The 14,775-nt window shown below is 39.1% G+C and overlaps 1 protein-coding gene across 3 annotated transcripts in view; it reads right to left on the bottom strand.

Annotated features, from left to right (window-relative positions):
• LOC124151348 (kinesin-like protein KIF28P) overlaps nucleotides 1-8,827 on the bottom strand; it is a 61,358-nt gene extending 52,531 nt beyond the window's left edge. For all 3 annotated transcript variants that reach the window (XM_046523760.2, XM_046523766.2, XM_046523774.2), the window contains exons 1-5: nucleotides 8,623-8,827; nucleotides 4,337-4,540; nucleotides 3,431-3,563; nucleotides 1,826-1,905; nucleotides 352-463 (exon numbers count right to left, since the gene is read on the bottom strand). In XM_046523760.2, coding sequence (XP_046379716.2) covers nucleotides 352-463; nucleotides 1,826-1,905; nucleotides 3,431-3,563; nucleotides 4,337-4,540; nucleotides 8,623-8,667 — 574 coding nt within the window. In that variant the 5' untranslated portion in view covers nucleotides 8,668-8,827. The remainder of the gene's footprint in view (nucleotides 1-351; nucleotides 464-1,825; nucleotides 1,906-3,430; nucleotides 3,564-4,336; nucleotides 4,541-8,622) is intronic.
• Nucleotides 8,828-14,775: the final 5,948 nt, after the last annotated feature.

Raw genomic sequence — 14,775 nt, 5'->3', positions numbered from 1 at the left:
TTATGGAGCATGGAGAAATACATGCATGTAAATATAAACCATCTGTGTTTGTTGAGAAATGGGGACCCTTTATTTCATGTTGCCAATATTCGATAGTTTGGATGGTACTTACTGTACAACTGTAGTATTAGCAGTCTATTCAATTTGAATTTATACATTTGTTGTAAGAAAAACCTGTTGTCACCATTTAACATTGAAACAAACATCCTAGAATTTATGAAAGAAAGAGATGATGACATAGATCCACCTGGATCAGAATACAGACACAATAACCAAGAGACTATGATTAATGCCGATGGTAGACCATACATGTAAAAACAATCTGGACTTGAAATTCAATACTATACTAACCATAGAACCCGCTCTTGGGATGCTGTCGGACACGCAATCCAGTTTTCTTAGATCTGGAATCCAGCAAGTCTCGCACTTGCTCATTGTAGATCTCCAACATGCTGAAGTTCACCTGAAGCAAACCATTAATAAATGATATCATCACTTAAAAGCGACCTGTCAGTGCTAGTACTGGTTAGGATTCCCATTTCAGCTATATATTCTAAATGTTGTCATCAGATGGTTCATGATTTGTTGTTAGTGCAATGCAAAATGAATGAAAAATGGCTTTCAGTAAGGCGTTAATTCCTATGTAAATTACATCCATATCTTTGACTTTGACTAACTGACTCTGATAGAAAACTGTCCAGACAAAGGCACACTAACAGGTCTATAGAATGCACAATGTTTTATTTTGCAGACATTCATTTAACAGTTTTCCTACAGTTTTCCTTTTTTTATGGTAAACTATGTTTATAACAAACATGCTTATAATAAACTGACGATATAATGAACTATTCTTTTCCCATCCATTCGCTGTATATATGCTGTACGCATGCTCACAATGAACTACCGTTATAATGAATTAAAATTAGTGGCCCCTTCGGTTTGTTATAACCATAGTTTACTGTGATTCTGTTTGAACACTCTTTGAGAATTTACTTCTGTGTTCTCCTTAATCATTTAGGGGATTAATCTTTCTTGGAGAGGGAGGGCTACAGATCCACCGATATGAAAAATATCAAAATGAAACTAAAATTCAAATTACTTTTCTGATATTTTTTAATACCAACTTTAATGGCATAGTTGAATAAAAACAAAAATAAGTTGACATGAAATATCACTTGAGTTGAAAAGAGGATTCATTGCAAGATATGAAATACATAGCGTAGTGTTTACCGCAAAGTTTGAAGTGATGTAGACCGATAACAGTTGCGGCCCTTCAATATGACATAGAGTGAGAAAATGGCGACTATGATGTGCCCCGTGAGTGCAGTCTAGGGGCATGAATTCAGGAAATTCAGAATTTTAATTGAGATTTTGGTTAAAATTTGATTTCGAACACTGACATGTTCATTTGAAGACGATTATTTTTTTCATTTTGTCCACCGAATAGCAACAACAAAAGAAAATTCTGTAAACCAACCTAAAACAATTATTCACCTTACTTATGCATACTCTCTTTACACATTTACTTTTGCAGACAATTGTAAACATTTCATTTTTTTTAATGTTCTCTTGCTGCTTCTAAATACAAATCTGTCATATGTAACAGTTATTCTAAAAGTGTAATGAACCGTGCTAAGAAGCTAAAAGATTGCTAATGTGATGCAAAATCTTATCTCAATGACTCACCTAACCATTTCCTTTCACATTTAAACATTTTCTTCTGTAGATATTCTTTAAGCATATACTTCAGCAGAAATTCTTTAACCATTTACTGCATCAAATAGTCTTATTTCTGCAGATATACATTTTTCCTGTAATGTCTCACCTCAAATTCAGTTTTCTCTCCCGCAGCTTTCTTCTCATCAATACCCATGAACATCCTTTCACAGAACAATGGCACCACGCCTGAAGTCAAGAGATGGGTAGAGATCTGTACTACAGCACTCAGCACTGCTGAATCCAGTGTGACAATAGGTGCCACCCTAGACTGGTACTACAGCACTCAGCACTGCTGAATCCAGTGTAACAATAGGTGCCACCCTAGACTGGTACTACAGCACTCAGCACTGCTGAATCCAGTGTGACAATAGGTGCCACCCTAGACTGGTACTACAGCACTCAGCACTGCTGAATCCAGTGTGACAATAGGTGCCACCCTAGACTGGTACTACAGCACTCAGCACGGCTGAATCCAGTGTAACAATAGGTGCCACCCTAGACTGGTACTACAGCACTCAGCACTGCTGAATCCAGTGTAACAATAGGTGCCACCCTAGACTGGTACTACAGCACTCAGCACTGCTGAATCCAGTGTAACAATAGGTGCCACCCTAGACTGGTACTACAGCACTCAGCACTGCTGAATCCAGTGTAACAATAGGTGCCACCCTAGACTGGTACTACAGCACTCAGCACTGCTGAATCCAGTGTAACAATAGGTGCCACCCTAGACTGGTACTACAGCACTCAGCACTGCTGAATCCAGTGTAACAATAGGTGCCACCCTAGACTGGTACTACAGCACTCAGCACGGCTGAATCCAGTGTGACAATAGGTGCCACCCTAGACTGGTACTACAGCACTCAGCACTGCTGAATCCAGTGAGACAATACGTGCCACCATAGACTGGTACTACAGCACTCAGCACTGCTGAATCCAGTGTGACAATAGGTGCCACCCTACACTTTGTACTTCAGCACTCAGCACTGCTGAATCCAGTGTGACAATAGGTGCCACCCTACACTTTGTACTAAAGCACTAAGCACTGCTGAATCCAGTGTGACAATAGGTGCCACCCTAGACTGGTACTACAGCACTCAGCACTGCTGAATCCAGTGTAACAATAGGTGCCACCCTACACTTTGTACTTCAGCACTCAGCAGTGCTGAATCCAGTGTAACAATAGGTGCCACCCTAACCTTTGTACTTCAGCACTCAGCACTGCTGAATCCAGTGTAAAAATAGGTACCACCCTACACTTTGTACTTTAGCTCTCAGCACTGCTGAAACCCTAAATTTAGCAAAAGTGAAAAAAATGAAATAAAGAAAATTGCTGTGTTTGATTCATCCAATTGTCAGTGTCACTTGACACTGAGTGAGATTTCTCAGTTCGCTATACACGTCACTAATAAGTGGTAGGTGGGCTTGTCGGAGATCAAATATCAGTTCGCTATATCCTGGAGGTTCGCTGTAGAGGGTTCGTTATGTACGTAAACTTTATATGACAATATATAGGAGATAAATCGGGGATTTTTAAACAGTTCGTTGTATCCGTTTGTTCGCTCTATCCGTGTTCGTTATATCCGTGTTCTACTGTATTTGATAGTGATTGATAAAAACATGATTATGATATATATGGACATGTCCAATGGACTTTGCGATTACCAGAGATTTCTTATGATTATGGAAGAATTTCGTCAGTTTTATTTACCTTTATTGATGCCATAGCCAACAATGGACCAACTCTTCCCTGAGCCAGTCTGCCCATAGGCAAACAGTGTGGAATTATAACCTTCCCATGCGTTCTTCAACACGCCAAGACCCAGGTCCTCAAATACTCGTTTCTGAAAAACATAGGACAACACAAATGCTGATGTTCTCTTTCAGAATGATTACAGGTACTTCTGCCTAGTCAGTTTGAAATTCATCAATTTTTTGGTAAATGTCTTTTTAACTTTAGTTTAAGAAATGTCTTGAGTGCTATTGAAATCAAATACTCTCCTTGAGCAGTTAGATTTTCCAAAAAGGTACATTTTGAAATCAGATGCACTTCTTATAGCTGGTATATGCAAATTCAAATTTGTTCCAAAACATTTTCAAGTTTATTTTTTATTAATTCTTTCAAATGCACAAAATTCACTCAAAAAGTATCCATGTATCACTAAATATACATAATCCTGCAGCAAGAACTACCTGCCTTTGTTATTTGACTTCCTAAAATTAAACAAATTAATCTCGCCAACATGCATTTTTTCAACGTGAGAGAGATTTGAGCTTTCCAACAATAACAAACTCCCTATCTCTTACCTGACGGACTGCACATCTAATTAAGGGGCATCAGCAGCTTTCTTCCAATAATAGGTCTTATATATCTCACCTGCTCAGCAAACTTCCGACATGTCCTATTAATTATTAACAAAACCCTGATGCCCTTTCTATCTCGAACACCACTATCTCCATTGACAATAACGGACACTCCCAGTCTGCTGGCGAACTGTTTCCTCTTTTCCCCCAGTGCACAAAGAATTATTCCTGGTGCCGCACCAACATGTCCGTTTGCAAATGAAGAGATTCTGATATGGCCAGTAGACGTGACAAGATATCTCATTTGTCCTACCTGGTCTGCAAACTTCTTGCCATTAGGATGGCTGGGATCTGCGCCATAATAGCCAGTCGCGTCTTCCTTGGAGCCGTCATGTGACCAGTAGCTGTAGTCGAAGTTAAATTTCTTTTCTTCGTTATTGCTGGGATCTGTGATGACTGTTGTTGGGCCATTCATGGCAACAATGCATGTGGCATTGCGCTCCCGCTCCCGTTTATTGTGAACAGTGTTAAGGAAACCATTTCGAAAATATGTTGGTTTAGTTGGTTTGTTGTTTTATGCAGCACTCAGCAATATTCCAGCTGTATAATGGCGGTCTGTAAATAGTCGAGTCTGGACCAGACAATCCAGTGATTAATATCATGAGCATTGATCCACGCAATTGGTATCGATGACATGCATCAACCAAGTCAGCGAGTCTGACCACCCAATCCATTAGTTGCCTTTTACAGCAAGCATGGGTTGCTGAAGACCTATTCTACCCTGGAATCTTCATGGGTCTCGAAAGTATGTAAAACATGTTGGTCAACTGAGGAATATGTAAAACATATATGTAAAACATATGAATGTGATAAATAATATACTTTTATAAATAACGATAATAAAATTTATTTTCATTTCAAAGGACCAAGTTGGTTTGAATGATGGTCATCTCATGGTACTGTAGACTAAGGTTTCGTCTCTGAAAATATATAATTTTGATAGAAACAAGCAACTACTTTTAATTGAAAAGCAACCTCAGTGAAATGCAAGTGCAGCTCTAGCATTTGTTAAAAGGAGGGGTCCAATAATAAAATTCTCTCCCAGTGTGTGTGTGTGTGTGTGTGTGTGTGTGTGTGTGTGTGTGTGTGTGTGTGTGTGCACGCGTGCGAGTGCGTGTGCGTGTGTGTGTAATTAACTGTACAGATTACAATACCATGATGGAAGCTATCCTGCTTCAAGGAGATATTTTAACGTACATGTATGAATTAGAAATAATAGGTAAATGAGAAGGTTAACATGAATATCCATAGCTACATACTATATACTTCAGCTGTCATGGCTAATACTACTGTCAGTTGAACCTTTTATCTTTACAGATGCTGGTGAGACAGGAATCCGACTGTATTATTGTAACTTTGCGTAAAACATAGAGTTCACACTGTTGGTATATTTCACAGAAAAATGGGCCAAATAATATCACTACTTAATTCTTTTGTGACAACTGAGCATACAAATAATCTTGAAAGTATAACAGTGCTTAAGAATACTAATGTGCTTAATTTCATAAAGTTAAATATGTACATGCAAGACATTGTGAATGTTGTGTCTTTATAGAACCTGTTGAAACAGAAAATGATTCCCATAAACCAAACAGACTGACAGGCAAAAGAAAGTATACACACAAATTTGATGGAGGCTAAAAGTTAAATACAGTAATGAGTGTGAAGTTTGAATTTTCAAGTGTAAACCTTTTCTGGCCCAGATCTGACAATCAGATCACACTGTGTTCAAGAAATTCAGTCCAATTGACTGATAATGCCTCATATAACGAAAATATCTCCACCTCATGAAACTGCTCATGTGATTTTTACAAAAACACACTACATAGCGGGCAAGGACATGACAAGGACAATACAATTTGAAAGTAACACTTAAATAATACACGTTAACATCCATTTTATTGTCAAGTGCATATTTCACACATTTTGAACAATTCAGCATCTGGTGCCATCAAAATGATGGTTATTTTCTCAATCTCATTAAAATCAGATCTAAGTTCTCACTGCCACTAAGCTTTATTTAGCGAAAGCAAAACTAAGATCTGATTTTAATGAGATTGGTTATTTTCTCTGATTGCCAAGCCTGCACTGGATGCTTCACTGAAGGCATATATGTGTGATTAAGTGTAATGATAATTCACGACTAGGAACATTGAGAAAACTGTCCAAATTCTGTAAAATCATCATGTCATTGTTTAAACCTAACAAGTAACTCTCCTTCTTTCTGAATTGCACATATATTGCTACCCTGGTGAATCTGTATAAATATGCATGCATGCTCGGCCAAGATGTTTTTGTATTTATTCTATATTTATATGTATATGTATTATGTTGTTGAAATAATTTTGTACCTCTGATGCCGCTGATAGCGGCCTGAGTGTAAATAAAGTTCAGTTCAGTTATTTTCTCTGATTGCCAAGCCCACACTGGATGCTTCATTGAAGGCGTATATGTGTGATTAAGTATGTAGGTTTGCATGTGAGTGTATGTTTATGTATTTGTGTATTTATGTGTTTGTACAAGTGTATTGTGTTCATAATTCATATATGCATTTTATGTATGTATATGGTCTTCTTCCAAACAAGTTTAGAAAATATTTATGCTTTTCATGTAAATACATTTCTGTTTTTTCCTTTTTTAATGTCATGTATATATTTAAAAATCAATGTGTGTGTGGTACCCCCCCTATTACCCTACCCTACCCGGGTACCCACTCTAGGTCTCAGGAGATGTCTCAAAATGTCCTATTGGGAACGTTTTTAGCATAGCCCTGACAAAACGTATTTAGATACATGTATTAAACAATCTGGTCATTCATACACTGAAGTTGACTTAAGTTACATGTTTATTCAACCATATGAAAAGTCAGAAGGTGCCTAGTCAGAAAGAAAAGCGAACATTAATGACTTATAGTGTAACCATAGAGTTCCAGATAATTTTAGTCATTAGACAATATATCATGTGACTAACCATGGGTCCGGGTAGTCCTGTGGCTACCCGGGGCCTACTCTGTACCCACCTGACCCGGGTACCCCAGTTACCCGTCCCAGTCCTAATTTGTATTAGAGGGAGAGCCACCTAAGTTATATAACTTTTACCCAATCCCACTGACCATATATGAAAATAAATATTTTAAAAACAAAACAAGACATTTAAAACATGCACCAGGGACGATATTTAGAATATATCAGGACTTTATTTACCATATACCCTAACCAGTTTGTGAATTTGGGTGAGTTTTACTTATACAATGTCATATATAAGTAAGTGCCATGCGTTTATGGTGTTAGGGTAAACTTTACCTGGAAATTACTTGAAATATGGCTTTACAATCAATATAAATCAAACTTGAAATTACAAGACAAGTACTACAAGGTTATCCAAGTAGCAACAATGATCCAATCAACATTATTGTAATACTTTCTAAAACTTTGATTTTCAAAAGTAAGTTTCACAAAACTATGCCACCATTCTATAGTACCCTGAATCCTAAATGAAGTATAACAGTACTATAAGATCTCTAAATGTTCCTCTTTAATAGAACGTAACATAGATTCTTTTCTTTTTTTAAGTTCTGGTCGTCATGTCATCTCTGTTTGGTTAGTGTCTGTATAAACATCTCCACTCTGGTGCTGTTCAATATATATGGAGATTGGTGTTATTTTTATATCATCTGGAGGTCACTGTTATTTTTTTTTCTTCTGTAAATGTTGATTATCGCAACAAAAGAATAAAATTATTAAAAAATGCTGTTGGTAATGGACCACCAATGTAACGGGATTTTTGTCAGGAGAGAATATTTATTCGGTCACTACTTGAGGACATTAAATTTGTTCCCTTTTCACAAAGGCCTCAAGCATGTCCAACAAACAAATATTTTGTTGAAGCCTGAGTAAAATTACTTTTTCCCAGGATTTTCTGAAACAAATTATTTTTAAAAAAAAGTACTCCAGAAGAAAATCAATGTCAGTCCCTGATGGGTTTTTTGTTTTGTACAGTGGCACTCATCACTCCTGCTCTAAATGAAATAAGCACTGCTGTTTGCAATGCAAGTCTTCACGAGCACCATGACAATTTGTACCTGATTGTTCAGTCTCAGAAAATCAATATTCCCCTTGCTGGATAATTTATAACACATACCACTGGTATACACGCCTTAACACATATATGTGTTAAATCGGAAATTAATACTAATATGCAAACTGAACGTTTCTAAATGTGCCAGGGAAATACTACATTAATCCTATAGTCCTGGTTAACTATGCGAACAGTTCGCAATTCAAACAATATGTATTTCTTTAAAATAATTATGACGTCAGGTTATACAAATTATGATTTTTTTAAAAGCCAATAGCATGTACACGACATGAAAGAGTTTACATTCACAGGTTTACAAAATAACACAAACAGAATCATACAAACAAATAAACGCTCATTAGTGACAAAGCGCATTTTTTGCCTACCTCGTAAACTGTACATAGGCTTTGAAGTGACAGTTCGGCTATGGAGGAATTGTACGGTATGCACTGATAAGGATATGAATGGCCTCACGCGAACGGCGACTTTCACGTTTTCTTCCGGCATGGTGGATCTATTGCTTGTTCACTGTAAATTAACCCTTCAAAACTGTCATATACATATCCGAGACTCACAAACCCCGATGTTATCCCTCCGATGTCCAAGCCGTCATATAAGTCCTTGCCATATCCAAGGGATGTTTATATGCGTTGCTATGGACCGAATCAATGAAGTGTGAGAGCCCTTTCAGCGACGGATCCGTCAAACCCGCGACACGCGTTCGATGAAGCATTTGTGTCGAAACGAAATATGATCTTTACTGTTGAGAAAATATCAAAATCGATAAAGGGTCATTAAGTAAAAAAGTAATTTAGTACAATTTAAACATAGGTTGCAATACATTGCGCCCGTTGCAACTATAACGACTTGTTCATATGTTGAATTATGTATCGGGCAATGTTATTCTGAGTTGTGGAAACGCTCGTTGGATAGTAAACCGTTGGTCATTACAGGAGTGAAATGGCTTGTTAGCATATGATAGCGAAGAGCGGGCTATATATTAAAATGGTCGCTGACGCATGATTACGAAGGGCTATTGTTGATTTGTGATGATTTTATGCAAGGTAATCACCCCTTGATGATTGACAGTATCGTCGCAATAATATGAACCGCTAACTATTGCATTTGTAAACCATATCTAAATTACAGGAAATTGTTCCATCGGAAACAGTTTTCCATGGGCATTATGAAACATTTGTCCTCCAAACATTAATTGTGGACTCGAATTAGATTATATATCACATGCCTGGAGTTTGACAAACGGGAGCGTGTTAACTATTACGTTTCGACTGAACGCACTGTCTACATTCGCCCATGCATGACTGTTGCTATAGCCGATACTATTTTAGAGAATAACCAATCAGCTTCGAGGATACGGAATACTTGCGTAAATGGTGGAAGTACCGAGCCTTTAGCGAAATATCCCGCAAGTCAGGATATCGAATAGGCTCTTCTGTATATTACTTATTGACGTTTTAAGATAGGAGATGATGAAAAACGTATCAAATATCCCTACAGATAAACACCGCTGAAGGTAACCTATTGTTCAGTTGACGTCATATAATCAATGAGTGCAGTACAAAATTCCAATGTCGAACGACAAATGACAAGAGGGATTTAATTTTGACATCTTGTCTGATTAAAATAATCAACATCGATTTCGTCATTAGATTTGTTTGTCTATTTGTTGTTTAATGCCACCCACACTCAGCAAAAGTCCATCTATATGGCGACGGTCAGTAAATAGCCGAATCTGGACCTGACAATCCAGTGGCTGATTTCATGAGCATCGATCCGCGCAAACGAGATACGATGACATGCATCAACCAAGTCAGCGAGCCTGAAGAACCGATCCCGTTAGTCGCCTTTTACGGCAAGCATAGGCGCCTCTTGCGGCAAGCATCTTCACGGGTTGTCGGTATTCAAGTAAATGTAGTTAGTATATCGCTGTAAATCAGTACAGTATGTCTGTGGAAAAGTATGTACATGTCTGTAATTATCTCATGTAATGAAATCCACTGATATCCTCTTGGTCTATAGCCCTGTTCGCATGCACAACTTTTACTCACGTGTGCACAATTACACGTGTACCTGACGTTAAGGCGTTGTATATTGAGGGCAGAAAATGCAAAGCTACATCTTCAGCATCATTTGGACTTATTTCAGGAGACAATTTCCTCATCAGCTTGGTTTGACAATACTGGCTGGCTCATATAAAGACAAATGTGTGTGAAAGGTTGACAGAGATACGGCTTGGTGCGAAAGTACGTTCCAGTATTGACAATGATTGGAATACTAACTGTGGTTTGCACACACGTTTGCTGAAGTCAAAGAGCACCTATAAAACCTGATGACAACTGGGTACGAGAACCAATGCCAGTAGAGGAAAAGGTTAGCATCTATAGCGGAACACAGAACTATACAAGAAACCTTTTGGGTGTTGTCAAAACTACAGAATCCATGTATGTGAGTTTTTAGTGAATGTCTCATGCATATAAGGACGACTACGTCTCTTTGCTATGTGAGCTAGGTTTGGCAGGGGTCATCAACTGGGCCAGGTGCAATCGACGGAACTCTTATCCCTTAAAATAGGACAAAGAGAGAGACACACAGAGATTACCCAATTCGCCAGGCCTGGTATACATTGATAATGGCGGATCCTTCCGATCATCGGTATATTTTTAGAAACATAAATATCGGATATGTGTCCACGATGCCAGAGTTTTTGCCAACTCTGAAATATTCTACAGGGGTGAGAACAACTTATTGTGTAAGCTACACATGTGTACCTTTACATTTCCACAACCTCTCGACTTGATGTAAATTTACCCCTGGTGAAAATTTGCAATTTCGTTCGCATGACATAATTACACATGTGTGCATATTTTACATACGTAGGTACTTTGGCATGGATATACAATCAGGTGCATCTCTGCAATTATATAGCTATGCAGAGTTCTGTCCCTTAGGTGTATCAGATCCCCTGACAGTCGGTTCGAATCCCGGAAATCGCACTGATTGGTGTCATCACCGTATATATCTGGGTTTCACGGTGATGCTTGGTTTGTGAGACTAATACTCGTGTTCGTGGCTTTCACCGTGATGTTTACTTTACATGTGCATGTTACATGAGTATTAATACATGTTTACGTCAAAACACCTTGCAATAATAGGCCAACATCAACCTATTTGTGTGGGCACGGATGGCCCAGTCGTCTAAGGCGCCGCGATTCGCTGTGCAGAGTTTCGTCCCTTGGGCACGCCAGAAAACTATGATTGCGGGTTCGAATCCCGGTCGCCCCAATTATGTTTCTTGGTTTGTCAGCACCATACCCGTGCTCGTGGGTTTCACCGAAGTGGTAAACGTCTGAGACCTGCATCACTTCGGTCTTTCCTCCCACATTAAGCCGACACGCCGTGATGTTACTGAAATACTGTTAAAAGTGGCGTTAAACCCAACTCACTCACTCACTCTAGATATTTGTTTCATTGTTGTTTACCGCCACACTCACCATATTCCAACAATATGACGGCCTTTAGCATCCCATATACTACTCGCAAGAGTCGACTTAATGGAACGGGTGGAGTGAGTGAGTATCGTTTCAGTATCGAACCCGGGTCTTCGGCGTGACGAGCGAACGCTTTAACCACTAGGCTACCCGACCGCCCCTGGAACGGGTGGACAGACTTGGTGACTTGGTTGACTGCGTCACCGTACCCAGACAGCGTAGATCGCTGTCCGCTCTCTGGATTGTCTGAGTACATCTTCCCGAGTCAAGCGTGTCCACTAACCTATATCGAAGTCTAGTTTACAAGAGTTTAAAAGGCTAATGGACGCTCTTGTCTCGGAAAGATGGTCTGGTCCAGACTCTATTATTTACAGGCCGCCGTTATAGAGCTGGGATACTGATGAGTGCGGCATTAAACAACCACCTTAAAAAAATAAGACTCCTGTTTATATTTAGCATTCCCGTCTATGTATTTTACAATGCGAGAACAAACAGCGTGTTCAGACTCATAGCTACGTATATACAGGACAATACAATATTGTCGGGAATATCATGTTATAGCTTTGGTCGACTGCAGCTAACAGGCTAACTCTAAGGCTAACGGAGCTATACATTATTGAATTATGTGAATGAATACATGTCGTATGAATGAATACAATACTCTTCATTGAAAATAATAATAAACTTTACGCATTGCATTGCCTGGTTTACATTATGAACGCCGGTATGGGGTTCAGTGAATATCGTTTTACGCCGCTTTTAGCAATATTCCAGCAATATTCAATTCAATTCAATTCGGTTTATTTTCGTAAGTGTAGGCCATCGGCCCATAGTTACATTTGTACTACAATGGACGTGATGGACAATCGACAACAGCAATATCAAGGTGGAACCGCCTATGTACAGGTGTTGAAAGCCATATATGTACATGCGGTTCAAAGCAGTTCTATTTACCCGTGGTGAATGTATTAGGACCAACTATATCCCTTATGAAATTCATATATTGTTTTGAATTTTAAGGTTTGTGTCGTTGATTTGAGACCTCTATACTTTACTTTGAACAGAACGCGTAAGATGTTGTCGGCAATGCCTATGGCTAGGCTTGTGTTCAACCTACCATGACAAATTTTAACGTGACCTCCTTTATGTTGGCTATGGTAATGCGTAATGTGGCACCGAGTCTAATTGTGGAATGACAAGTACTCGCTTTGAGGTGATGTAAAAGAGGCTTTAACGTCGCCGTCAAAATAAGTGCACTTGTATAACGACATGCATATATACTCACCGACAAATGCAACGTACATGTGGGTTTAAAATATGAAGAATTACTCATATTTAAGCGATATTAGATTGGTTCGATGCACAAACGAACATACTGTTATGTGTAAACCGACGCTCATGAACGCATCACATGTGACGTCATAGATCCATGACTGGAGAAACACCATTTGTCTTGTGCAGGATTTGCGTTTAAGGTTTTGGAAATCACGTGCAGCATATCGTTATAAGAAAAAAGAAACTGTGGTAACACTTGCTTGATTTTCCCTTTTGTGGTACACATTGGAAACGTTTCTTCTTAACGTACATGCTTCTCTATGTCTTCAGTTCGCGTTTCTTTTGACGGTGAGTATACATCATACTCACTCCGAGCCAAAAAGTCCTTGTAAACCTTTAATGGCGGGCGCCAGGCACCGTAACAAGTACCATATTTTATTTTAATGTCGTTTGGCATGACGCGGTCAATCGATCGAACAACCGACCTCCATTCTCCCGACAGTCGTTGCTTTATCCAGACCACGGAGGCGGTCTATACCTTTTCTGACATTATTTCACCACAAGCGTCTATTAGTGAACAGCTACATAAGAAACCATCACTGCACTGTACCATACCACCCAGGAAAAGTACAGGTAACCAGAATGCTGGTATTGAAACTGTATTGAAGGTCTGGGCGGACAAGTCTTCCTTGTAAAGGGTACAAGGACCTATACCGAAACGTCGCTACGCATTACAGTATTATAAAGAAGCTAACACTTTTTGTCCACTTACATCACGGTGTCCTATAAATAATCGAGTCTGGACAAGACAAACCAGTGGTTGATAGTATGAGCAATGATCATCAACGTCGGGGTACGATGACACAAGCAAACAAATCGAATCTTCCAATCATTGGCTACAGGGGATATCGAATCACGAGAACACAAATAACGATTAATGTACATTCCACTATTGTTCTACACCTACAGACCGGAGAAGCCTGGCAGAGGTTTGGAAATGACTTGTAATATCTGGAAATTTTACAAGTGCTTCATTAAGTGGGAGAACGCTGAAGGGGTCGTTGTCCTGCATGTACTTTACGATCGGAAGATAAATTTCCCAGGCACCAGTGGGTGCATGTGCGGGGCCTCTTTCCTGCCTTTCAGGAATGGGATTGTATGTCTAACTGTCTAGTACCACCATACATCTGCCGCCTCAACAGCCCGCCCACTTAGAGCATACAAGGCAGCGTAGGAGAGCGAGTTGATTTAACACCTGTTGGACAGTATTTCACTTATATAATATCACAACTGCCTGCTATCATACCACAATGGAGACATTACACTGGTTAACTGATAGCTTATCGTTCAAGTCTCACAAACAGAATTATCTGAAGAGTGAATGGGGCGTCATGACTGCAGTTACTTACGTCCAGAAAGCCTTGGCAAGTCAAGATTGCCTGACCTATTGGCTGAAATTAAGCATTTTTCTGGACTCCATTTCGAATTTTACTTTTTAGTTTGTAGATATGCATTTTTCGTGTTCTGAAATATACTACTCAAAAGTTAAGGGTCAACTGATTCTTTCATATTACAATAGTTAATCTCTCATGCCATGACAGATTACATTACCAATATGAAAGAATCGGGTGATCCTTAACTTCTTTTGAGTAGTATATGATAACTTCACTTCCGGACGAAATATTGGTCACCTTGATGTTGGAGCTGAGGTTTAACGTTGCATCCAACATTATTGCACCTACTATAGCAAGGTGCCTGCATGCATGATGTGTGGGCTTCAACTAGTCCGGACTAATGCCAATTTTATACTTCTAACCCACTGAAATACCTT

Source organism: Haliotis rufescens, unplaced genomic scaffold (genome assembly GCF_023055435.1).
Source record: "Haliotis rufescens isolate VD_foot unplaced genomic scaffold, xgHalRufe1.0.p SCAF_4, whole genome shotgun sequence".
NCBI lineage: Eukaryota > Metazoa > Mollusca > Gastropoda > Lepetellida > Haliotidae > Haliotis > Haliotis rufescens.
Note: the sequence above shows the minus strand (reverse complement) of the source record. Positions and strands in the feature narration are given on the sequence as shown.